Raw genomic sequence first — 27,088 nt, forward strand, 5'->3', positions numbered from 1 at the left:
ACAGCAATCCTGCTGTTGTGAGATAGCACATAAGGCAGCGATGGTCTCCGTGCAAGTTCTATATTCATATTATCAGTTTGCAAGATGAAATCTTACCTTACAATGTAATAGCCATCTTCAGAATTCCATGTCAGAAAGTGGAGCAGCACTCTATATACAAAGAGATTACATGGACTAATCCAACAAATAAACTCCTGTGAAGTCTGACAAATTGTTACACTGCATGCTGAACATAATTCTGGACAGGCTGAAGAAGCTGTACCAGGATTGCTCTGCAGAGACAGTGGTGGTTTCAGTTTTATTCTGTCAGATTAAGACACAGCCTTGCTTGCTTATCCCCTTGGCTATACTATTTATTTCTCACCAGAACCTAGCTCAGTCAGAAGCCTGCTTCTTGCATCAATACACTTTGTAAAAGTATTTTAACTGGAAGCATTTAGACTACTTTGTGTTTTCTCTTTTACATAGGTATCGAGTCTATTACTCAGTTCCCTCCTGGATTCAATAAAAACACCAGAAACAAAGCAGTACAGGAACAAACAGCGCTTGACTTTCACAGAGCCCCAGGCAGCAGGCACAGTGGCTAGGCCAAGAACACGTGTGTGGTTGCACTGTACGATCCCTCAGGTGCTCCGTGAGGCTCAACCTGCTGCCCATCCTCTGTGGGTGAACGTGCAGGTGAACATGGTCCCATGGCACAAGATTACTCAGGTAGAAATCAAGGCAACAAAACAAACGTCACAAAACACCACGATGGGCATCTTCAAATTTCCCAGTGCAAAACAGCGCTGTGGCAGCTGCACAGCCCGCTGCAGCAGTGACCTGGGGCAGGCCAGGCCGGGGCAGGGTGCCGCAGCCTCACCTGGAACCCCCGGCCCACATCTGGGATCCCCTGGCCCTATCCGGGAGCCCTGGGGTCGGCTGATGTCAGGCCAGACTGAGGTGAGCCCAACCCCGCTGTACCTGTTTCACAGCCCATCCCTGCGCTCACCAACACTTGTGCCGCATTTCTGGCTTTTCTCCTCTAAACAAACGGTAGGCTTCTCTATTAATTTTTTATTTTCTCCTAAATCGCTCCAGATAATTTCAAGGACACCGCTGCTCAGCGGCCGTTCTGCGCCGCTTGAGCCCGCCCGGCTTCCGTCCCAGATGATCCCTCCCCGCCGCCCTCGCCCCGCCGCCGTCCCCCCTCCCCTCCCCGCCCCCGGCCGTGGCGTAGCCGGGTTCGGTTTCCGTGATAGCTGCGCGCGGGGCCAGCGCCGCCCTGGGTGTGTGCGGGAGCGCGGCCATCCCGGTGCGGGGAGCGGGCGCCATGGAGGAGGCAGCTGGGAGCCTCCGTCGCCCTTATTAGAGCCGCCGCCCAGCCCAGCTGGAGCCATGGACAAAGCCGACAAGGTGCGGGGGGCGGGCTCGGCGCTGGGGAGCCGTAAACAACCGAGGTGGGAGGAGGTGGCGACGCCCGGCGCCGCGGTGAGGGGGGCAGCGGCGGGTGGTAGGGGTAGGGAGCGGTGGGTGTTAGAAGGGGTAGGGAGCGGCGGGTGCCGGCTGTCGGGCCCGGCCGGTGTCGTCCTGGGCTGCCGTGCTCGGGGTCGGGACGGGGCGCGGCCCGCGGCCTGCGGAGACCGGCGGCGGTGGCTGAGGGAGGTGCGGGTCGAGAGGGGGCGGCGGTCCCCGCCTGGCGAAGCACCCCGGCCGGCCTCAGGGCTGGGAGCGGCTGCGGCGCGGCCCTTTCCCTGCCGGCCCGGAGCTGGGCGCCGGCCTGCGGGAGACGTGGGGTTGTCCCTCCTCAGCCTCCAGAGCCCGGCCTGGGTCTGCCCGCATTAACTCGACGGCTGTGGGACTCGCCCCTTGGTGTTGGTGAAGGGCTGTGCACCCTATTTTGGGCCTCTCCCTCTGGTTCCTATAGATAGATTCAGTTTCAAGCTTGTGGAATAATTGCTGTTGTGAGGCTTAGTTTGAGGCTGTGTGGTCACCAGAAGGGACTTCTGCAGGCTTCTTCAGAACTTCACGGTGCATACGACCTGGCAGTTGGAGTAATGGAAATATGTGCAAGGCTTTGGCTGAACTTTTTAGTGCTGGGGTGTTGCTGATAGGGAGAGATCTGGGCATAGAGGGCACTAATTCTGGAAATCACCTTTCTTCTTTTTCCTGTAATAGCAAAATTGCTGTTCTCCAGGTGATTGGTCTGTGTTACTCTTAACGCTCTTCAACTTATAGCTATGAAAAAGGTTATGCTGGAACAAAAGCATCTGTATGATTGTTTATATACGCACAATGGGATCTTCCATGGTCAGGAGGCAGATCTGGATGATCTGTCTGAAGCGAGGGCTGTCCTCCATTGTGGCCTCGTTGTAATTCTAAGCTTCAAGTTCAGCAGAACGTTTTACAGATTCTTGTGTAGAATTCAGATGTTCCTCTTTGGTCACTTTGTGCCTTAGCATGACCAGGGATTTCTAGTAGTAGGGTGAGTCAAGTAAATAACTCAAGGTTAGAGTAGAGCACTCTACAGATAGATTGCTTCTCATTTTGTTTGTGCTTCTAAAGGAGTATGGTATGACTCGTGCTGTGTTGTCCTAATGATCTAACATGTAGAAAACAATACATTATTTAATTCATCACTTCTTAATTTTAGAATGTTGTATTCTTTCCCTCTCTGGCTCCGCAGTAACTGGGACTGTCGTAGCGTTGTGAAATATTTATTCCTTGTTGCTTGCACTCTTTCTCGCCCTATTACTGTAAGGTTTATACTCAGGTCACAATCAAGCCATTCTTTTGAGAATCACCATTTCCAACAAATCAACTTGAGTGATACCTCGACTTGAGCTTCTCTGAAGCAGGAACCATCATCTTGTTTGCTCTGTTTGCAGCATATCTATGCCTGCTGGTGCCTTGCCCACTGGTAAGGCTTCTAGACAAGCAAATTAATAGCTGATAAGTTTCTAAAATGGTTCAGCTGTCATCTTGCTTTTGTCTCCTAATTATGCAGTAACAAGTTAAGCGATTCCTAAATGCTTTGAGTTCTTTACCTTTAGTGCAGCGAGATAGCTTGTAATCTCCATTATCAGTGTAACTGTGCGGTCAGGTTGCATCAGTTTTGGGTGCAGTTCTCTGATTTCTTTGATTTGATCTACTTTTGCCACATGCATTGTGTGACGTCTGATAAATGAATATCAAAGCACGATAACAGTTTTTCTAAGCCTTCTCTTCCCTTTCCCATATATTACTCACCCAACCACAATAAAGTGTTCCTGCTGATAGGAATAATTACTGTGGAATTAGAACCTGGGTAGGTAGGAATACCATGCTATGGTAAAATGTAGAATTTCAAGGGTAAGGGAGGATAGCAGGTGCCTTTGGTTGGGAATGTGTGCTGAGTGAGTAAATCCGGATGAGACATCAGGCACCAAGAACATGTAGGCACCTGTATGGGTAAATAGTGTGGTTGCACGCTGCTCTTGACTTTTGTTACCTTCATTCTTGTATGGCTTTGCTTGTTGTGATGTGCCCAGTGATCTTTTGGCAGCTAACGGAGAGGAGAACATTAAAAAAACCCACCTGTTTAAAGATATTGTTATACTAGTATTCACTGTGAACTAAAGCTTCTTCTGTTTAGAAGTGGATGAGTTTCAATGGTTAAGTGTAGGCTTTCTCAGTGTGAGAGGAAAGTGCAGTATGTGACCTTCATCAGTCTTTCTATTGAAGCTGGTCATGGTAGCGAATCCAGTTCTCCTCTGCAGGGTACCTCTGTGCCTTGTTCCTAAGTGCCAGGCACTTGTCTAGCCCTGTGATTAAGGCACTTGGTTCTTTAATGCGGTTGAGAAATTAGGTGAAGTTGCAAAATCAAGTACCTGTGTTTTGTACTGCTATTGCTTCAGTACCGCCTGCTGTGCTTGCCTCTGCTATTCTCGACCATTCAACAGTTGGCCTGATGAAGTGCTTGCTGTGGTAGCCGATCTAGATCTGTGTGCTCCTTGTTCTATTTAATATCCTTCTGTTTCCTACTCATGGCAGACGTTTTGACTGTGAGCAGACTGGAAAAGATCTGTGTTCCTAGGTTTTACGTATTGCTTTCTCTTGAGCCTTGAAAGTACAAAAGAATTTGTGTTATTACAGAACGTGATTTCGAATGCATTAGAAATATTAATGCTGTGATACCTGAAGGCCTTCTGAGTGTTCTGATCACAGATGTTTCCCATTGACTGGTTTGTGGTGGTGAGGAAGCAGACAGGTGAGTGGTTTGTTCTGGCACCTGCAGCGTGCAGACTGCAAGGCACTCATACTCCTACTTCACACTGATAGTGTGCATTCAGAGGCTGATGTGCACTATCAGGTGCTGTAAGTATGATAAGTGAAGAGGATCCTGTTGGTAGCTTTTTATCTTTTGGACAGCTTTGTGACTGTAAACATGGCATTTCAATTTCTCCCACTTTTTTTCCTGGAATATTGTTACTGAATGCTACAAAACTTGTCCTGTTGTGCCATTAAAATATTAGTTCTTAATAATTTGTTACTTGTTTCTGAATATGGGGTATTTTCTTTTGTGAAAGAAAAGAGAATTGTGTATGGGAGCTAAGGGAAAAGGGGAAGGCCAACTCAATAGTGTATTTGCTTTAAGTGTTGGATCAAAATTACTGTGTTTAAATAAGGTCGGATGGAATGGTGCGCGCTGTTAAACGGCGCTGCTGGTGTTTCCAGTCCGACTGCATATTTACCATTCCTGAAGCATCTGCCACTTAGAAGCAGCTAATTATAGAAACGGCGACTTCCATATTTGTAGAGTTTATCTGAAATGGATGAAATGTCACCTGTTGTGGTACTATTGGATTTTGAGGTCTAAAATTAAGAAACAGGGTTTTTAAAAGCAGTTATTTGAGCTCTGCTTTTTATCTCGTGTTTGTGATGAGACTTCGAGCTTCCAGACTTTGTGGCAGTGAAACAGCTGATTTCCTTCTAGCAGCATCTGTGTCTCTTTTCTCACCCTGTTAACGGTAAGATAGATACCCGAGTGTTCTGCTGTAAGAGAGCAAGCTGACAGTGCTCCCATTTAACACGGGGTGCTGAATGGCATTAAACTACAATGAACAAAAACTTGTGTAAGATTAAACATACAGTGCTATAACTATAGGACAAAGTTTACCAGTCTGTTCCTGCTTGTGTCATCCTCTGTCTTTGCAGCTGTTGATGACTACAGTAGCTTTTATATAGGAAACAAAGGGTCTCTTCAATATATACGCTGTCTTGAAAGAGTTGTAATTGTTAGACTGAAATATGTAATGAGACAGTGCAAAGCATTTTGCAAATTAAAGCTAGGGGTATCTACAAAAGGGACTTCTGTGCAAGTCCTGGTTTCATTTGAAGGAATGTGTTTCTGTTGATAGGCAAGTAGCTGAAAATCTGAGGATTCTAAATATAAATTGTAGTCATGCTGAAACAAGTTTAGTTATCAAAGGTCAGTTTCGATAAAGCTTTGTTCAACTTCATGATGTGGAAGGCTGAATAAACACGAGAAAGCTGCATGCCAGAGTAAAATTAGGTCTCGCAGTGTTTGCCTTCGGGTTGCCTGATCAAAACACTTTTTTTGTATTAACTACATAGGGCCCAGCCCCATGTTTGCTGATGTCAGTGGCAAAGTGCTGATTTCTATTGGCTGCAGGGTAAATGGCCAGAGAGCAATCATAGCATTAAATAGTACCACAAGTGTTCTGTTGTAAAGATTACCAGAAGCTTGTTAGCGTTTGGAGTCTTGCTTGTGGGTACTTTTGTTTGCTTATGGCTGTAGATCAGCTCCATGATCAGTCCTGCACTGTTCTGTTCATCTGCACTTGTTGCTCAGTGCAGTGTGACTGCTGGCTTTGGGGAATTGCTGTGGTACTTATCTCTGTGCTCTCTGCCTTGTCTGATTAGAATTTGCCTCTGAAACAACGTGCCGTTTCAAAAAGGGGTCTTGTCTTTTATTCTGTGCTTGCAGGATTTTTTAAACACCTTTATTGAGGCTTAGATTGCTATTCTTGCACGTAGCTGGACTGTTTGGATTACTTTAAGTAATGCACTGTAAAAGTTCTGCAGGTGAAAAATAGTATTAACTTTCAAACCCACCTTTACCAGTACATGATTGCAGGATATTCTTTATTACTAGAAATAGCAGTTTATAGTTATATTTTCAGTACTTATAACAACCAATTGCTCTGTCATAGCAATAGACAACCATTACCTGTATAAAAGAGAGGACAACAGGGGAGGAAACGTTATTCTTCTAGTGCACGTATCTGGGTTTTATGAAATGAGTAAAATAACTTTGTTTTGCTAGATTTGTTAATTTAAGAAATACCCAAATCTTTCTTCAGGTGTGGGAGGGAGAAATCTGGAGAGAATTCTGTCTTTACTGGAAAGATATAAAGAAATCAAGTCCATTTTATCAGTAGTTGGATGGAAAACTAAGGTAACTTTAATTTTGTAGAGGCAGTTTGGGTAACGTATTGTCTTGAAAATATTACAGCTAGAATAATCAAGAGTTCTGCAAACTCAGCATAATTTAAAGCCTCTGATCCAATCTATTGGTCCCTTAACAGGTAGGGTTTATGTTTGCCAGTTGCCAAGAAATTCTTTGCTGTGGCAGCACTGCTGATGGAGTCATTCAGCTCCTGTGCTGATCACTTATCAGGTATTGTTAAAAGTGAAATGGGAAAGACTACTCCCTTGTGAGAGTAGTAACGATACAATTCGCTATCACAAAGATCACTTTCCTAAGAGAGCTCTGCAGGTGAATTGTTAGTAAATACTAGCCATTTTTCTCATATTTCTACATCAATCTGCCAAAATAATGTAGGGAAAGAGCAGACTGGGAAGCCCCTTAAAATAGAGAGTCTTGTACCACCTGCATCACAAATATCAGATGTTTTGACTATTCTCCTAGTCAGCTCTCAAGTGGTTTATAGTTAGTGTTCAGGCCAAAGTTCAGTCAATGTGTAGTTGGAAGGCACAGATCAGTGGGTTAGGTGTAGTTGTCTGAGAGCTTTCAGTGCTTTGTAAGAGTTCTGTATTTCTGCAGAGCTCACCCTACTTACGCTCTTGAATCTTCTATGGATGAGACAGCCTTAGCATATTGCTTTAACACTTATGCAACTTGGTTTTGTAGGCCAGCACACAACGGAGCTCTATTGCCAACAGCTCTGCGGGGCAATCTTTACATGTCATGGGAAAAATCTCTTCATTTTTGGGGTGTTGGTATTTCAGGCAGCACTTCTGCACCTGGGAGTTGCCTCCTTCTGCTGAGAAGTGGATTGATGTATACAGGAATTAGATATAATGAAATTTGAGCTGAAACTACTTAAAATCTCATGGAAGAACTATAAATGAGCAGATTTGATGGTGGAAGGATAAAATAAACAGGAGGATGCTTTTTAATATGCATTTAATACCTGTTGAAAAATTTTGGTGCCATTTCTGCAGGTCATTTAAGTGGCTCTCATAGACTGTCTTTGCAATTACATAGCATTGGGTGTCAAATAGAGTTTAACAGAATTTAGTGAGATACGTTCTTGACTTCAGAAGTTAGCAGGGAATTCAGGTATCACGCGTTACAATTAAGTTTTATGTGTACATGTATAGAGAATATTTCAGTATAGTAAAAATGCTGCACCAAGCACTGGCAGTTCTGGTGACTTAAGAGTAAGTTTAATATTAAGTGAAACTCTGGAGCATTTACTATCCAAACTTTTTTCCTCTTCTCTTTGTGACAGCCAAGTAATTAACTGCTGGTTTTCAGCTCATTTGTTTGGTGAATTACAGTGTGACACAGGATCCTCGTCATTTTAGTTAGTTATGATTTTCTACCTTTTGCTGATGAATTAAACTTTCTTCTACTTAAGTGTCTCAACTTTGTTGTTGCTCAAACAAATGTTTAAGCTGGGAGTCTTTCTTGTTCAGTCTGGTATATTAAAAGTGCCTATTCATCAAGGAAAAAAATAGCTTGCTTACTGGCGTCAGGCGACTGTATTTCAAAATGCTTTTGGACTTTCCCCTTCCTGCTTCTCCCTGCTCCTTACCCCATGCTGATAAAGGAAGTGCATGATTTGCACATGTTTAATTTCAAAAGTAAATCTGGGAGGCTAAAGCTATTATGTTGAGATTCTGGGCAGTAATAGAAATGTCAATCCCACAATCCAGCAAAAGACAAAGTGAAGACGTGACCTGAGAATTGCAAGGTAGCAGTGGCTACTTGTCATGATGCTTTCAGAAGTGTTGCTTACCTGATTTGGAGGCGTTGAACCAGTAGTGATATAAGGTTGCCCAGTGCACACCAAACCTTCAGGGTCCACCTCTTAATACAAGAGCGTGTCTTCCCACAGGTTGTGTGTGGCTTTTGGGATGGTCTCCTGGACAAAGGAAAGAAACAGCTGTGGAGTCTTTGGCTGCTTTAGAAGGAAATGACTTGGTAACTAGTGTGAGACAAGGGAATTGAAGCCAAAAAGTTTGGAAAAATTAGGTCTTTTCTGGCTAAACGTAACTTCTGTTGGAATATGGAATTTCAGGTTATGGTGCATCTGCATCTCAGAGTAGGGCTTCTTGAGCTGACTGAATGGAGCGTTTGTCATTATTGAAACATAGGATCCAGCTATTCTATTACCAGACCAAAGCTGTGGGTAAAAAAAAGCTATTAGGCTGTTAAGGGTGCCTTTGGGGCTGGGGGTAGTCTTTTCCTTTGAGAGCACGGTTTAAAACTTATTTCTAAGCAGTTGTTAATTCTCTTATCACAGAATGTAATCATATTCTTAACGCTTCAAAATATGTTAGAGTTGTGCAGATGGTGTATCACAGAAGAAAACCCCACACACATTCCGTCTATTTTAGCAGTAAACCTATGGTGGCTAAAAAATCTGTTCTATAATTGCCTGGGAACACGGTCAGTTTGGTAGTGCACACCAGGCATTACTACATCTTCCATATGTTGAATTCAATTATGCAAGCCTACACAACTGTGCTCCGCCTACAGTGCAAGTCTCTTTCTTTCTGTGTTCAGACTAGCATTTCCTCTGCAAGATCAGAACTTCAGTTCTTTTAAATTAATTGGTGTTTGTACAGCACTTTGTAAAGGTTAACGTAAATGCTAGATGTTGATCTGTTACAGCCTGTGTTGACTGGAAGGATCTAACAACCACTTACCAACTGTTCTCCATTTCTTTCAGTTGATTGCAGAAGGCTTGTAGCCTCGTCACCCTTTTGTCTGCTGTTTGTGATGATTGCCACACAACTTTATGAATCTTTAAGTTTTTCAAATGATTTAATTCTGTATTTAATCACAACACTTGCTCTTTCCTCAGAATGTCAAGCTGTCAGCTGAGGTAGAACCATTTATTCCTCAGAAGAAGGGTCCAGAGACACTAATGATACCAATGGCGCTTCCTAGTGACAGCGGAGGAATTAATGGTGTGGAACCAACTCCTATCCCCAGCTACCTGATCACTTGCTATCCATTCGTACAGGAAAATCAATCCAATAGGTAATACATATGGTTGTGGTCTTAATGGAAGAAAACCTCTGTGAAATAGTTTGAAATTTTGTTGTTGACAAAACTGCTTGTTTGTTGACAACTGCTTGTATATTCGTTGCTTGCTGCATTTAATCTCCCCTCTGTTCATGAGTGAGGATGAGGTGCTTCTCACTTGTTTGCTTCCTTTGGCTTTCCTCAATTTGCATTCCTTGCTCCTTTACCTTCCTGTGCTACAGAGGTTTGACACTAATCTTTTGTCTGCTGCCTTCCAAGGCAATCAGGAGACTTGTTTGAACCTCTGCTTATGAAGCAAGGCTCCAGGTGTGCAACTAGTGTCCTGCCACGAAGGAACACCTGCCACTGTTGCACTCAGCATAGCTGTATCCAGTTTCATTGAATAAATGGTTATAGTGCATTATCACTCTAGCCCAAACTTTTTTTTTTTGCTAACTCCACAATTGTAGCGATCTTTATTTTGTGCTCATTATGTACATACACATATTTGTTAGTTGATGTTGATAAGTTTACTCAATGTTTGCTAAGGATAGCACTTTACAGTACTGCTCCATTTGCGTAGGTTAAAAACAAAAATAATCCTTTAGCAACTGCCCACAGCAAATCTGTAAAACTACTCTACTCTTACCTTTCATTTGCTTTTGGTAATATTTGGGCCTTCTCTGTGTAGATTGGTTCCTGAGATGTGAAGAGAAAGAGTAATTGAGCTTAGAGCTTCCCTGGGAGTGGTCTTGTGGTATTCTGTATCTCAGATAAACATTGGAAGAAATACCCATGCTTCATTTCACTAGTAAGCTTCTCAAATAGAAGCTGGTTTTTACAGGTGTTTCCTAAGGCCTACATTTTCATAGGCATTTTGAGCAAGGATGAAATGGCTGCCTGCTCTTATTCAGGGCCAAATATTCAGGCATATTAAGCTATCAGACTGTTAGCTCTCAGCTAGCTTACTTGTGGAAACTTGTCTCTAAAGTTGCTTATTCTCTGAGATGCTGAAAAAATTGTTTGTAGTCGGTTCAAAGAATTTCTCAAGAGAAGTGCCCACCTCTGATTTCTGAACTTGATACTGGAAATAAAATAAGTTTGCATGTGCTGAAATAAACAAAACAATATTTTTAATCTTTAATATGATTGGAGGTTTGAACATCATTTAATTGTAATCTTTCAGTTACTAAAAGCTAATGGTCTGTAAAAGGGTTTTGGCTTTTTCTAAGAGTGATAGTTTTCTGATATCTGGAATTTTCTTGACAAGGAGTCAAGACTGAGCGATCTTTTTTCTTTCCTTTTGAATTTTTTCAGACAGTTTCCATTATATAACAGTGACATCAGATGGCAGCAACCCAACCCAAATCCTGCAGGGCCATACCTTGCTTATCCTATAATATCTGCGCAACCACCTGTTTCTACGGAATACACTTACTATCAGCTGATGCCAGCACCCTGTGCTCAGGTCATGGGTTTCTATCATCCTTTTCCTCCCCCTTATTCAGCACCCTTTCAAACAGCAAATGCTGTAAATACAGTTACTACAGAATGCACCGAGCGTGCCAACCCATCTGGCCAGGTCTTTCCAATATCCACCCAGCGGAGCAGAAGCAGTAACAGAGGACCAGTCATACCAAAAGTAAGCCTGGCACAGTCCTGTTTTTTTTTTGTTGTTGTTTGTTTTTTTTTTTAAATGGCAAACGTAAAGCTATAAAAAAAGTGCTTGCACAGAAACGTGCTTCTCATTTGAGCAAGAGCAGGTATGGAAGTGTAGGAATGGAAGAGAAGGTGGGCAGAGAAGATGTTAACTGGAGAGCTGTTTAACTGTGATATTTTGAGGTTAAAATACATGGTGAGCTTAAAATCTGCAAGTGTATTATGGGGAGTTCCCACCATCTGTGCTAGTTTGATCTGAGTTGAATTATGTCCTGGGAGAACCAAGTATATTCATGCTTTGTTAACCTTTTGTTAGGATGTGGAAGTAGCCAAAAAAACCAAAAAACATTCATGCAGAACTTTTCAGTCATAACATAACAGAAATGTTATGAAACAGTTAATAAATCCAATGTACAGGATTGTTGCAAGTCCTTTATGAATATTGCCCTTAACCATTTGTCTTCAAACATGTGGCTTCTGTAGGGAGCATTAGAACTTCCTGTTTATTTAGCTTGATTACAACTATAAAGTCAAATAGTATGGCTTATGTGTGTACATGGCTAATCTCTTGAAACAGCAGCAGCAGTTACAGATGCACATAAAAAATAAACGTCCTCCAGTGAAAAATGTAGCCACTCAAAAGGAGACGAGTTCATCAGGTCCTGAGAACAGATCAAAGATTGTTTTGTTGGTTGATGCGTCACAGCAAACAGGTAATTCCTTGTTTGTTTGTTTTGGGGGGGAAGGGAGTGCAAAGTATCTAGAACTACCAACTTTCTGAAACTGGTCCATCTTTTAAGAGGTAGCTTCTGAGAGAGATCTTTGCAGATCAAGGAGATAATGAAGAAAGGCTGCTGGTATTTGCAGAAACCTTTTCTATCTGTCAGTACAATGCTGCAATAATGTGTTCCTGCAGAGACGTTGCTATTGCCAACAATACCTTTATCTTGTTGAGGGAGATGGATCTGGATGTCTAGTTTCTTTTTCTGGGGGGAAGGTGGTTTCTTTAATATTAAAGGAAATTTTTTGTCACATGCAAGGACTGTGTTTTTTCCTTTTGTTTTTATCATGGAGGCTTTTTGTGTCTTATTGACTAATTACTTTGTTAAATCTCTGTCTCGCAGACTTTCCTTCAGATATAGCTAATAAGTCACTTTCTGAGAGTGCCTCTACAATGCTTTGGAAGTCAAAAGGCAGACGCAGAAGAGCTTCTCACCCTGCTGCAGAGTCCTCAAGTGAGCAGGGTGCAAGTGAAGCGGACATTGACAGTGATAGTGGCTATTGTAGTCCTAAGCATGGCAATAACCAGGCTGCAGCTGTGACTTCAAGAAATGCAGATTCTTGTGCAATGAATGTATGTGAGCATAACTGATTAGTTTAACTATATTTATATCCTGCAGACCAAAAAGACTACTAAAACATTTGTGTTTTTTTTTCTTTTTCTTTTCAGGTTGTTGAGCCATCAATAAATGCAAGTAAGCATTTTTGTAGTGAGCTGTGATGTATTTTATTATGGCTTCCTGGATTCTGCTGTAACTCATCAGTTACTTCTGAAGATTTATCTTCACTTTGATATCCATCACCCTTATCAATACTGCTTTGTTGATCTGTTGAATGGAAGTATATGAGGAGCTCTTACTAATAATTTATCAAAACCCTTCTCTCCTCAAAGGAGGAAAAAAATCCAGGGCTTGCAATGGTAGCATTCACACAAGGCTGTGCTTCTATTGTACTTTATTTTCATACTTCCTTACTCTGTTAGACTTCAGTTTGAGAATGGATGGTAGTTGTGGTGCTCTTCATTGGGAAGGGAAGTACTCTTTTTGAGAAGCATGCTTACTTTAATGACATGAATAGATATGATTAGTTCAGTAGAGTGGGATAATGCTAGTGGCTGTTTATGGCTGGACTGAAACTGCTGTGGGTGTGCATTCAGTATTTCCTTTATCTGCCTGCTTGCCAGTAATGACTATTTGAGTACCTGCTGTGTGATTCTTCCATAAAAACGATTCAGGTAACTTCCATAAATATCTACAGAAATAAATGTTGTAAGAAGTGTAGAACTACACAAAGAACTGTATTTGTACTAAGTTTGATTTCCTGGCTCTGGTTCCATGTATGTCACTGTGATGTACTGTCATACCAATTCCTTTTTTTATAGCTGGCACTTTCCTTTCAGCTGGTGTAAGTTGGACTAATGTAAATTCCCAGGCAATTCAAAAAAAGCCTTGGATTGAAAAAACACAGACGTTTATTAGAGGTGGAAGACAAGCTGAGCAAAGAAATAGTTCACAGGTATGTTGTTAATGGTTCTAAATTTAAGTATTCTGTTTCTTACATTATGAAAATAAGGAATCTTAGAATAGATTTGATGCTATCTGTAGAATGTCTTTTTTAATGTTTAAAATAGTCAGCTTGTTAAGTATAATTCCATATAAACTGTGCTTTCTTCATTGCTAATTGACAAATATGAGTGTCCTACGTGCATACGCATATCTTGAAAAGTTGAAATTGCATAATACCAACCCTGTTGGTTATTTTGTAGTCTGGTTTCAGATGCAGAGGCCACAGCACATCCTCAGAAAGAAGGCAGAATTTGCAGAAACGACATGAAAAGCCTCTAACTACAAGTCAGTCGAGTAGAGCAGAGCAGAGTCCTGAGCCTCTGTATTTTGAGGTAGTGTTGCATGAAAACTGTTTATGCATTGGTGAGATAAATGTAGAATAAGTGATGTTATCAAAAGGGAAAAGCTGCAAAACTGTGTTCTGGCCTGCAAATAAAAACTACTGTTCTGTGACTCTTTTCCTCTCTAAATATAGCAGAACTTATTTGAAGAGGTAATAATTCTTTTTTTTAAAGTTATGCAGACAGAATTTTACTGTCATTTTCTGTGGCAGTCTCAAGCACTTCTAGTTTATGTGGATCTTCAGGATTAGATTAAACTTGCTGTTGTCCTTTCAGCTATTTCAGTAGGTACTTTTAATGTGACTTTTTGTTCTGTGCTCTTATTTTTTTATTGTTTAGGATGAAGATGAGTTTCCAGAACTAAATAGTGACAACAGCAACAGCAAAAGTAGTAACATGCAGCAGAAGATTTCACCCAAAGTAGTAAGTAATTCTTCTAAAATGAAAGCGGATTACTTTTAAATTAGCAGAAGTTGTTTTGAAACTAAATATTGTAATAGAGATTCATTTTAAAAAGATTTAAACTTATGTAATGACTAAATTGTGATGTTCTTAGGATATTTGCATTGCTGGCTTCAAATGTTTAAAAATGAATTAAATGGAGTGTAGAACCCGTCTTAAAAAGGCTGCTGGCTTCTTGTCTGTTAATGAGATTGTTAATGAGAGAGATTGTACAATATGTTTGGACACTTATCCATTTCATTGCTTGTTTCTCTTGATGTTTTTTTTTTTTGCTTTTCTGGAACTGTATGCTAAATTTTGAGCAAGTAATACATGCCAAAGGATACCTGAGATTGATTTTTCTAGGTTATCTGGGTTTATTTGTATGAATACCTAGGTTACATCCTAATTATTCTTTGACTTGAGGGACTTGCATTTAGACCAGTGCTTTGATGTGGAGTTGTTATATGTGCAAATACATAGTGTTGCAGTTTTCTGAAGTAATTAGTTCGGTTAGGTTGTTCTGAAAGGAAAATAAGCTAGACATCTGCATTAAGACTGTAGAAACAATTGTTACAGATGCACTCTTTTATGTGATCTACTTAAATGCTTTGTGTCAGAACTCTGTGTAAACTACTTAACCTGTTTGGCTGCTGTCCATGAAAAGCAAGTCCTGCATGAAATGTTTTGAGTGGGGAAAAAAAATCACCTTCTCGTAGCAATCTGACTGGAGAGCACCCTGAAGATAATTGGAAAAAATATAATTTTCCAGTTGAAAATAAATACCTAAAATTTATTAGTTTTCTTATCTTACTTGGGTCATCCAGATGTACTTAATTGGTCTTACTGCTGACTAAGACAGTGATTCATTTGGCTTCTAGCATGTTAATGCTTTTTGCGGTCTTTAAGAGAAAGGTCTTTAATTGTGTTGTATGTACTGTTTTAATGTTCTAGTTAGATGACTTACCGGAGAATTCTCCAATCAATATAGTCCAGACTCCAATTCCTATTACAACTTCTGTACCGAAGCGTGCTAAAAGTCAGAAGAAGAAGGCCTTGGCAGCAGCACTTGCAACAGCTCAAGAGTATTCAGAGATAAGCATGGAACAGAAAAAACTCCAGGTATGTAGTTTTCTGCCCTTCTCCCCCACCATGCAGTTGATAGGAGTATCTTTTAGCAGCTGCCTTCTTCTGTAAAAGCAAGAAGCTCTTTTCAAAGACAGTTTTGCAGGTGCTGTTTATTTATCAGCATGTGATGTTCATCCTACAGGAGGCTTTATCAAAAGCTGCTGGAAAGAAGAGCAAGACTCCTGTTCAGTTGGATTTAGGGGACATGTTAGCAGCTCTTGAAAAGCAGCAGCAAGCAATGAAAGCTCGTCAGATCACCAACACCAGACCTCTTTCATACACAGGTATTTCTGTCACTATATGCATTTTGTGACAATGTACGTTTGAAATGTAACTGTTCTCTTAAGTATGCTTTTCCTGTCAATGCTTAGTGCAAAAATAGCTTTTTGTATGCTTGCTGAGCACAGAACTGATATTTTTCATAGTCATCTATTGTAACCCCTGAATTTCACTCCTGAGCAGTAGTATATATCCTAGAGTCCATTGTTGTGCAGTTACCATGTGTGTTGCTTCAGTTACCTGCTTTGAGTTTCATCTGTGTTCGGACAATTAAAGTTGGTAAAGTTCTACTGAACAGCTCACCAAAGAATGGTTGACATTTTCATTTGAGGCTATATTTATTTTATTCTGTGAGAAACAGAAGTTACCTAATTACATGCTGTGCTCTCATCTGTTCCATCCTTCAGCTAACCAAGTCTTTGACAGCAGAAGAAAACCCCCCTGTTTGGATAAATAGTTGCAATTTATCTTACTACTTGTGATGTTACATGTTGTCAATTGAGAGATCCATTATCAGTGTTATCAAGTAGTTAATTTCCTGGAATCCATAACTTCCGAAAACACGAGGCTAAATTAAAGAAAGCTTAAAACCATCTGGAAGTCACAATATCAGATGATGTAATTTTCCTGTCATTATGAACTGCTTTTTTCCAAGGAAGGAAAATGTACTTTAAGAATTCACCAGTGGAAATTCTGAAAGAAATGTTGAAAGAAAGCTGACATGTCTTCTAGTGAAACTAACATCTTGCTCGTATTTAGTTGGCAGTGCTGCTCCCTTTCATACCAAAGAGTCTGCCAACAGGAAGTCTTTAACAAAGGGGCAACCATCTATGGGTTGTCTTAATCCTTTGGATTCAACTGCTCCAAAAGTGAAAAGAGGAAAAGAGAGAGAGATTTCGAAACTGAAACGCCCTACAGCACTTAAAAAGGTAAATGATCGGCCATAGTGTGTTCTGATTTGCATTTACACTTTAAAAGAAAGAACGGTTATTTTCTTACCCAAGAATTAGTGTGGGGTAAGGACTTGTTTGAGTGAGTGTAGAACTAACTGTTTTGGTACATACGTGTGCATGCAGGGAGTGGGAAGTATATCCTAAAACTGAAAGGTGAAATAAAACAAACTAGCCCTAAAATGAAAGACAATAACAAAATAAAAGAATAGGAAATGAAAAAGCTGCTTGTTGTTCTACAGGATCTTTATCAAGACACCATTTAACATGAATAGTTAGAATCTGATAAAGCTGTGTTATGTAGAAAGGTTGGCTGTGGCTAAGCTGCTATGGGTGTCTGTTTTTTCCTTATCTCTGACAATCTTTTTCTTCGTCTTCTCTCCTGACTTAACTGTGAACTTCAGAGTCAAGTAAATGGCAGATACCTGTCCAGAAATGTTTTCAAACATCTGTTATTAAGGCCTTTATCTTATTATGTCGTAAGCACCATAGATATGCTGCCATGTTATCTTTGCACTTCTTTTTATGTAAAAGAGAGGATTCTATCTGTTATAGTGATGCTTCTTAAAGGCGTTTCTTATTCTTGCTCCTGAGAATGGAAATGAAGATTTCTTAGTATCGTGTACCCGGAAGGAAGCTGTATAAGTATTTAATTAAAATTGTTGAAAGTACTGATTATGTGGAAGTATAAGAATATGGAGTATACAGTCTGTAAAATGCTAGAACAATATACTGTTTGTGATCCATGAGAGGACTTAATGATTTCATGTTTATTTATCCTGGTATGAGTAGAAAAGTTTTAAACACGCTGATTATTTTGTGCTTTGGTCAGTCAAATGGATGCTTTTCTTTAAAGGTCATCACCTCAAGGTGTTGTTGGTTTTGTTCATAGATCATTTTGAAAGAGAGAGAAGAGAAGAAAGGCCGACTATCAGTTGATCACAGTCTTCTGGGATCTGATGAGCAGAAAGAAGTTCATATAAGCCTGCCTGCTGATCAGTCTCAGGAGCTGGCCTCTCAAGAAGGTCAGTCTCTCTTCCTTCCCCTTCTGCTTTCCCCCCTTGCACCATGACTGACCTGCTTGATGTTTTCTTTTTATGCAACGCAGTCTATTGGCATTGTCTTTTAATTTTTTTTCTAGCATTATGAAAACTAGAAACTAGACCTTTTCCTGAGGTGTCTTATTTCTTCCTTGGTTGTGGAAAAACTCAATGTAGCATTTGTTCTAGGTACACAACCTCCATACAATCCTCGTTCATTTATCTAGAGTGGATATTTGAAGCCTGTGGGATTAATTAGCATTTTTGATAAATGGATGCTATGTTAATTGCATTGTTTTAGTTTTGTTGTTGTTGTTTTTTGTTGGTTTTTTTTGTAAACCAGAAGTAATCCAGATGCGGAAGGTAAAAAATTATGGTTTTCAAATGTACTGATAAGATTTGTCAATAAACTGCAGTATCTGTGTTTTCAGAGTGTAATTTGGAGGAAGTGAGAGAGACATAAGAAATGTAATGCTGTTTCTTCTGCATGAAAATGTCTTTGTACTTCATAGCATTTCAAAACTGTCTTTCAGAAACGGGGCTAAGTATGCCCAGTGATACTTCACTTTCACCAGCAAGTCAGAATTCTCCATACTGCATGACTCCTGTGTCCCAGGGCTCACCTGCTAGTTCTGGAATAGGTAGTCCAATGGCATCTTCTGCAATAACCAAAATTCACAGCAAGAGATTCAGAGAGTAAGAGCTCTGCATTATTGGATTCAAGTTTTGCACTTTAGGTCTCCTTCATTTTTAAATGTGGATAGATGTAGTGAATGAACATAAATTAGTTTTAATCAATACAAGCCTGTGCAAGTATTTTCTTGCAACTTTGTCTTCCTATGGGTAGCTACATATATGTTTCAGTGTGTGTAAATGTATATACACTTAGACACAAATGTATGTGGGTATACATTATATATGTATACATCCACATGGATTTTCTTTGCTGGAACAAAAACTAGATAAATAATCTTGAGAAATTTTTTAAAGGAGGGCAGGGTATGCTTTGTGGATGGAAAAGAGGAGGAATGTTTACAAATGTTGAGAATATTGTAATATATGCTCTTCCTATGTTATTTACTAATTTTGTGTTTACTTTTAAGATCATTAAGGAAAAGTGAAATTGTTTGTGGCACTTCCTGGAGTGTTTCTATGCCCTTTTAAATAATCCTTCTGCTCAGAATTTTGAGGCGAGGGATGTTACCAGAGAAATAACTGGTTTTCAAGATACTTCTTAAACTTTGTTTATGCAGTCTGATTTTTTTTTTTTTTTTTTTTTTCCCTTCGGTCCCTTTTAACAACTTCAAATAGCTTCTTTATCTTTTATTTCAAATATCTTGAAGTTATACAGTTCTTCCTTTAGTTAGGAAGAGTCAGTGGAAATGGAGTATACGCTATGCTAATACTTGATGCCTTTTTGAATTGACAGATACTGTAACCAAGTTCTGAGTAAAGAAATTGATGAATGTGTGACTCTGTTATTGCAAGAGCTTGTCAGCTTCCAGGAACGGATTTATCAAAAAGATCCCATGAGAGCTAAAGCAAGGAGAAGACTTGTGATGGGATTGCGTGAGGTTACCAAGCATATGAAACTCAACAAGATCAAATGTGTTATTATATCTCCCAACTGTGAAAAAATCCAATCAAAAGGTATAAATTATAGAAACAAGTGATGCCTTTAACTCATTTTCTTTATGGTTTTCTTGTGCCACTGTGTAGCATTGATTAGCAGGATTAGTACCACTTTTTAGTTGCTGTGCCATGATGTAACACTTTAGAATCAATTGTGCAATTGCCAGTGTATATTTATTTCATTCTCTTAATATCCTGTTTTGGAAGAAACTTCTCCATGAGGAGTAAAATAGCTGAAGATGAACAGATGTAGTATGTCTATAGTATAGCCTATAGTAGACTTCAGCTTTATTCCAGTGTCTGTGATATACTTGAAATCTTGAGCTCTGAGTCCTCTTAAGGAGGATTACTTAAGAGAAATGTGTATTGCTCAAAAGGAAATATTTTAGCTAACCAACATGTTTTTGTCCCTACCAGAAATACAAATAGAAGCTTTCTGAGATATCAAAAGAGCGAAGCTCTGTTCAGTAAGAGACCTGTGACAGTTTCTTCTTAATGTGTGTGCAGGGCTAATAGAGAATACAGAATGTGACCAAACAGAAGCACCTCAGTATATGCTCATCAGCTGCACTCGAATTACAGCATGTTGTCCTGTAGTACCCAGTAGTTTTATGGTAGTGTTTCTTAAAGTTGGGATTCGGAACGTGTCACCATGCTGTGACTTTTGACTAGGTATTTGTTAAATTTCTTTCTTCAAGGCGGATTGGATGAAGCTCTGTATAATGTAATAGCCATGGCACGGGAACAAGAAATTCCATTTGTCTTTGCTCTCGGACGTAAAGCTCTTGGTCGTTGTGTGAACAAGCTGGTTCCTGTTAGTGTAGTGGGTATCTTCAACTACTCAGGTGCTGAGGTAAGTAATTCACTTAGTATATGGCTGGAGAGAACAGTTATGTTCTTCAGTTGAGAATTATTTTAGCACAGAGCAGTACATAAAGTGTGTTTGATAATGGACTTGAACTGATCTCTTTTCAGTTCTGTTTTTTGAAATTCAGCTTTTTTTCCTTCATATCTGAAAGTCCAGTGTATTGAAACACTTTGCCCATGACACCTCTGTAGCTTTCCTGTAGACATAAAAGCCCACATGAATTTCTCTGGAAGGCTTAAGATTGTAAAGAAAACAGTATTTTTCAAGTAAGAACACCTGAAAGTCTTGTAAATGGACAATGGTGTTTATATTTAATGCAGAGCTACTTCTTGGTTGAAGTGAAGGTGTTTTGTGTTAGTAGGCATAAGCTTTGTTATGTGCTATACTGTTGATTAAAAGTAGAAATTTACTTTTTCCCCTCTTTTAAATAAACAAAAATCACCCTGTCTTCATACTTAGGATTTATTTAATAAGCTGGTATCACTGACTGAAGAGGCCAGGAAAGCGTACAGAGATATGGTTGCTGCAATGGAACAAGAACAGGCTGAAGAAGCCCTGAAGAATGTCAAGAAGGCACCCCATCACATGGGTCATTCTCGTAATCCCTCTGCAGCAAGTGCTATCTCATTCTGTAGTGTTATTTCTGAACCCATATCTGAAGTGAACGAGAAAGAATATGGTAAGTGTTCAAAATACAATTACTTCTGTAACCAGAAGCTGGAGATTACTGATGCTACTCAGTAGAAAATGTAGCTAAAAATACAGCATTTCTTCATTAGTAGCCTACAGCTGTCTGGGATAATGCTCAAATTGATTCATTTTGTAAGTCACTTTTCCTGATCAATACAAAAAATAATAACTGTAAGTTCCTCTCTTCCTAAGTGTTACAGTTATTTAACTTGCATTGGTGGAGGTAGATTCCCAAGTTTTACTGAACTTGCATAGCAAAACCTAGTAGCAAGGCTGTACCAAATACGCAGTTGATTTTCTAGTTAAGATTTTTATGGGGAAATGTGGAATAATATTTAAAATGATTTATTTCTTCCAAACATCCTGGAAGCAATCTGTATAAAAATTAATCTCTTTCCTATGCAAATTTCTTTTGAAACTTGTAGAAACAAACTGGAGAAACATGGTAGAGACATCAGACGGGTTAGAAACCTCTGAAAATGAGAGAGAATCCTCATCCAAGACTGCAGTACCAGAAAAAGCTGGCAGTGGTCAAATTGCAAAATCTACCCTTAATAAACAGCCACCACTGGCTACAACCAGCACTACCTCAGCAACAAATCATGGAAAAGCCACACTAGGTGAGAAAGAAGAGGTGAAACCAGATGACAATCTGGAATGGGCCTCACAGCAGAGTACGGAGACGGGATCACTGGATGGCAGCTGCAGAGATATTCTGAATTCCTCCATGATCAGTACTACCAGCACTCTTGTACCAGGAATGCTTGAAGAGGAGGATGAAGAAGATGAGGAAGATGATGAGGATTATGCCCACGAACCAATTTCTGTAGAGGTTCAGCTTAATAGCAGAATTGAATCTTGGGTTTCAGAGACCCAGAGAACTATGGAGACTCTCCAGCTTGGGAAGACCCTTAGTGGTGCTGAAGAAGACAATGCAGAACAAAGCGAGGAGGAAGAAATAGAGACTTCTGAGCAGGTCGATCCAGCTGTTGATAGTGAGGAATGGACAAATGATAAGCATGCAAGTAACATCCAACATAAGCCCACCATCTGTGGTTCTTTGAATAAGGAACACACAGATTCCATCTACATGCCGTAAAAAATCAGCAGGAACTCAGGAACTTTTTAGAAATTCTATTAAAACTAACTGTTGTAAAAGTTGCAGCCATTATTCCGTATGCTTCATCTCAGCATTTTGCACTGTTAAACATTTAATGCTTATTTAATTCACAATATTTTTGTAGCTCTCTGTTACTTGTTTGATTTACTATGAGCTTAGGTTTTAATCACCATCTATTTCCCAGAGTAGAAACAGTGTGGAAAATCTTTTGGTAAGTAATCACTTGATGTCTCGTAAAAGGAAACTTCTTACAACTGACCAATTTTAAGCAGAGCTCTTTCATGTGACCGTGTAGCTCATTCTCAAAGAGAGAACGTGCATTTTAAGACTGACAAGTTACCAGTGCTTCTCGCTGGTGTTCTGCCAGGCGTGTCAGTGTATTTGGCTGTGATTTTTTTCTAGTTCTGTCTAGAAACAGAAGCAAGATTTAGGTGATTGTTTTCAAGGAAAAAGAAAAAAGAAAAAGCTGGAAAAAAAACCCATTTGTCATCTTTATGAAAAGTAAATAGAGGAATTCTATACGTGCTTCTTATGCTGACATAAATGCCAGTTCTTTGTTGGCCTTGGTGAAAGCGTCATTAAAAAGCTGCTGATCAGATGAAATGATTACGATAAGCTGTACCGACTTTGGATATCAGAAGAACTTAAAGCTAGAGGGATGTAACTACTGTATATATTATTTTATTTACAAATTGGCAATATTGCATAAGAACAGGAAAGGAAAATCGCCCGTGCTCTCAGCAGGTTGCTGTCTGCCAAACCACAGAGTGGATCACTAACTGTAATCCCTATCCAGGGCTTTCAGTAAACTGATGACTTCCTTTTTCTCCTCCGATTTACCTCAGGAAAGCTGTTTTTGCATATTGTCATCTATGTAATGTTACAAAAAGAGAATATTTAACAGTGAATGCAAATGATGCAGTGGCTCAGTTTACTGATAAGTTCATCTGCATGCTTTCATCCTGGCCACCTTCTGATTGAGTTCAGGATGGGTCTTCGGTTTGTACTCCAAATATGACCTCTTTCTGCCTGTTCTCATTTGTGGCAGCTTTAGAATTTGACCCCTAGAGTAGGAAAGGAAGTAGTTATCCCAGGAAAGGGGGAAGTGCTCTGCAGTCTGGGCAGGTGTTTCAGTGGCTCTGAGGTACAAGAAAGAAGCACATGTTTGTAGAGATTTTCTGTGGAATTTGTTAACTGATGATGACTTTATTTCAAATTGGAGTATGTTCAAACCTTGCATGCAAGGAGTGTTTTCCATCTTTGTCTTTAATGGGCAAGAGATGTACTGAAACTGCCAGCAGCAGGAGCTTCACTACAACAGTAGCCAAAGAGTAACTCACATGAATACACTTTAATTCCACTTCATTTTTCTTTATCACTTCTATCAAAACTCATTAAAAACAAACACAAAATACTCTGGATTAGCTGAAAGAAAAACACAGAAGTAGCGTAGTTGGGTGTTCAGTCCACACTCATTAACGTGGGACCAGCGCTTGCAGTAGTAGTAGTGCTGGCATCTTGAGTTGCACTGGGAAAACAAGACTCTGGGTTTAGAAATGGTGCACCCCTGGGTTTTTGAATGCTAACGAGAATAATGGAATCTGTGTGTCATGTAAATAAACCTTTGATAGATACTGGCATAGCAGATGCTATGTACATAGGCAGTGTAGGGAGCTGCTTGGACTACTGGCTGTACTGTCTTGTTCTTAGTTCCTTACTGTAATCTTCCTAGATACTAGAACAGGCATTTTGTAAGAAAACAAAGACTGAGGATTGACGCCTCCTGAATGTTAAACTTTTCACTCTCTGTATGGCAGACTTCCGTCTGTGTGTTTGCAAAGAGTTCTTGCTTTAGGAAATGATAGGTGTTTGAACTGCTGACAAGCAAAACGTGCCCTTGGATGTGTAAGCACGTCTCAGTGTCAGCTGGGATCGGTGTGTACACTGAGGGCTAAACAGAACATCACAAGAGGAAAAAAAGATGTTTGTAACTTTTCCATTTGCTTTTTTCAGTGCCAGTGATTCAAATGACTTTTGATCTTGAAGTATTAGCATCAAATGCATCTTTTTGTACGTCTTTTTGAACTTGGACTGTCATTTTAAGATTTTTTGACATTTATATATATTAAAAAAAAACAACTTGTAATATTCAGCCCACGACTTAACTGCAGTTTTGCTACAGATTTAATAGCTCTTGAAGGTGACATAGCACTTCTAATATCTCTCAACTTGCCAGCAAATAAGGAACTAGTCTCTTTCAGTGTGGCAGATCACCCTTGGAGGAGCAAACGGAAGGTGCAAAGGAAACTGGTCCCAGTGCTTCCTTTTGGATAAGCCGGGGATGAGCAATAACAAGGAATGAGACTGCAGGTCCTTTGGGAGTGATCCATTTGCATCTGAGTTTTAGGGAAGTTCCTTATCACTTGAAGCACTTGAGAAGAGTATCTCACTGTGGTAACTTTGATTTTTATTATCACCGGAATGGGGGGGAAAGAAAAAAAGCATAAAAATGTTTGACAGTACCGTGACGTTTTGTTTTGAGTAGCTGAGCTTCTATTTGGTAGACAAGTACACAGTTTGTTATACAGGCTGCTCGGGTTCCCAACAGAAGGTGTTTCTGTAGTTATGGGTGTATAGATATTTTTGTTGTGAAAATGACTATTCAGAAAAGGAGTCTACTTTTCTTAAGACATTCTTTATAGGGATGATTTCACCACTTAATTTATCTGGTAAAATCAAAAGTGACGTATCTGTGGTAGGGATCTTTAAAGCTGATAGAGACGGCTGTGTATGCAACCTATTTATATAAATACTTCAAGTATCTCCTGACATAAAACGTGGATTGCAAATATGTGAAAGGGAAAAATACTGAAGAGCTTTTGTCCTTAGTTGTGCCGAGTGGAAGATGGCAGAGGTTCAGGACCTGCTCCTGTCAGCACACCTTGAGGAGCGCTGCTGCCACTGGCCGTGGTCTGACAGCTCCGGCTGTATGTGGGTATTTGTACAACTGGAGCTGACAGTGACTGGGGGTATTGACCTGTGTTCTAAACATTAACTATAGAAAACGTTCAAAGATGCACTTGTTGGTATTCTTATGGTAAGGGTAAGAGGGGTCCTTAGTGCTCATCTGGGTGGGGGGGAGCTCACACAGTGTGGTTCTGTCCGGTTGTTTAACACGAGCTTACGTTTAGTAGTGTTACCTTACACACGTCTGTAAAGAGTATTATTGTTTGAGAAGCTGCTGTTTGCTGAAGCTGTCACTGAGTATTTTGTGTGAAGCTGTGCCAACCGATGGAACCGTTGGTGTCAGTGTTAGCTGTGTCAAGGTGAGACGTGGCCACGAAACAAAAACCAGCAGATGCAAGCCATAAAAACAGAGGGCTCTGCCCCTCCTGCCTGTGTAAGGAAAGAGTGTTCAACCCCAAACTTCCACTCGTGTGAATGGAAACAGTGAAAATAGAAACCCAGTTGGCACAGCCCACCTTCTCAGTGTTCCTGTATCTTACTTTTAAATAGTCTAATTAGGAAAGCTGTTTAATCTTTAATGTCTTAAAAGATTTCTGGTAATTCTTAGGTTAAAGCAGTAGAAAAATGATGAAATACAATATGAAGGGGTTTGTTCCATTTCTTTTTTTTTGCTGTATGAAGGATAATTGTTCTGTCTACTTTTTGGAGTAATAACAGCTTTTTTGCACTATGTAAATACTAGTGGGGGATTCTTCCATAACTAATAAAAATGATTGTAGAAATTGCTGGCTTTGGGTGATGTGTCTGTTTGCCGTTCAGGTTCTCCTGAGGCCAGGTTGGGGCCGGATGGGGCAGCTGGGCAGGAGCGCTGGCACCCAGCTCTGTGTGCTCAGCGGAGCTCAGTTCCGTTCTGTCACACACAGCATCCTGTGTGAGAACCAGAGAAGTGCAATGCAGGAGAGCCTGCCGCCCCGCAGAGATCCTTGGGCTGACAGGTCCGGGATATTGCAGAGAAAGCAACGTTCCATGTCAGAGCAATAACCGCAGCCACCTCCCAACATTAGGATTTCTTGCATCTGGAGAATTGGAGTTTCCTTCCCTTTGCTGCTGTCTCTGTGCTGCATTACTTGGGAAGCAGCAGGGCGTTGGAGCACCTTGCCCCCTGTTCTGCAGTGACTCACTGGCACTGCTCACGCTTCCGCTACTAACAGTGTGTCATTAGCTGGTTTTGCAACTCCTACGGGTGAGAATATTTGTAGCAATTCAAAAAGGACACAGCTTCATCCTGTAATTTTCACTTTTCTATTTCTGAGCCTTCGCCTCCTCTTTCAGTTCTGCTTCTGCAGTTGTCCTCTCCTGAAAGTGCTGCTGTGACAAACCTTAGACAGCAAGCAATGCCACTCGCAGAATCACTCCTCAAACCTGGGCTCTGTATGTGTCTCCTCAACCTGAGACAGGTTTGGGAAGTGTGTGTGACTTGTGCTGTGGAAATAACACGATTATGGAGGCACGGAGGGGGCTGCGCTGCCCCTGGTTTGCAGTGCCAGCTCCTGCGTGGTTCTTTCAGCTGAAGCTCCGGGGTCACTGCCAGTTCACCACGAGGGCACCTGCAGGTGGTGAGGTGAAGCTGTGGGTGACAAGAATTGGGCTGAGGAGTGTTGCTGATGGTGGAGGGATGGAGCACGTGAAGAGAAAAGGCAATAAAGCTGTACTCATGCCATAGCTTCCCTTTGGAGTCACTATGGCAGCACAGTGCCCAGCCTGGGGGCTCTGAGAGAAGCAGTGCAGCCCAGTGGTGCTGCTGTTTGTCCCTTTCAAATGTGTGCCAGTGCGTTGCCCTGTGGAAAAACACTCCTAAGCTCTAAGCTATATCCATGTGACAGGAGCTGATGTTCCCTGCGTGCTGGAGTACAGATACTGAGCCCCCTGATGCTATAAAAGCACGATCATTTCCAACTTCCTTTTGCGCTGGCTGTAGTTCCGCGCTGCTGAAACCTGTTCGTGAGGAGGTGAATTCTGCAGGGATGGAGCTTGCAGCTATTTTGGGCTCAGCTGAGCTTTGCCTTTGCTTCCCTCCTGCAGCAGGGCTGGAGCCAGGCTGTGGCCGCTGCCTGCAGAGTGCCGTGGGACACAGAGCAGCACAC

General features: G+C 40.8%; 1 protein-coding gene across 4 annotated transcripts; it reads left to right on the plus strand.

Annotated features, from left to right (window-relative positions):
• Positions 1-1,181: 1,181 nt before the first annotated feature.
• Positions 1,182-25,730, plus strand: SECISBP2L (SECIS binding protein 2 like). 4 transcript variants are annotated; one of them, XM_072345298.1, is made up of 18 exons: positions 1,182-1,470; positions 9,321-9,499; positions 10,802-11,126; positions 11,721-11,856; positions 12,268-12,497; positions 12,594-12,618; positions 13,305-13,438; positions 13,689-13,820; positions 14,169-14,252; positions 15,225-15,392; positions 15,541-15,682; positions 16,437-16,606; positions 17,520-17,652; positions 18,201-18,363; positions 19,097-19,317; positions 19,998-20,152; positions 20,627-20,846; positions 21,283-25,730. In XM_072345298.1, exons 1-18 carry the CDS (start codon positions 1,378-1,380, stop codon positions 21,954-21,956), a joined length of 3,384 nt encoding a protein of 1,127 aa, XP_072201399.1. In that variant the 5' UTR covers positions 1,182-1,377; the 3' UTR covers positions 21,957-25,730. The 4 variants fall into 4 exon arrangements, with proteins under 4 accessions (XP_072201399.1, XP_072201398.1, XP_072201396.1 ...); XM_072345297.1 differs by having other exon boundaries at positions 1,222-1,395; positions 13,323-13,438; XM_072345295.1 differs by having other exon boundaries at positions 1,239-1,470; positions 13,323-13,438.
• The last annotated feature ends 1,358 nt before the right edge of the window (positions 25,731-27,088 follow it).

Source organism: Excalfactoria chinensis, chromosome 10 (genome assembly GCF_039878825.1).
Source record: "Excalfactoria chinensis isolate bCotChi1 chromosome 10, bCotChi1.hap2, whole genome shotgun sequence".
Taxonomy (NCBI): domain Eukaryota; kingdom Metazoa; phylum Chordata; class Aves; order Galliformes; family Phasianidae; genus Excalfactoria; species Excalfactoria chinensis.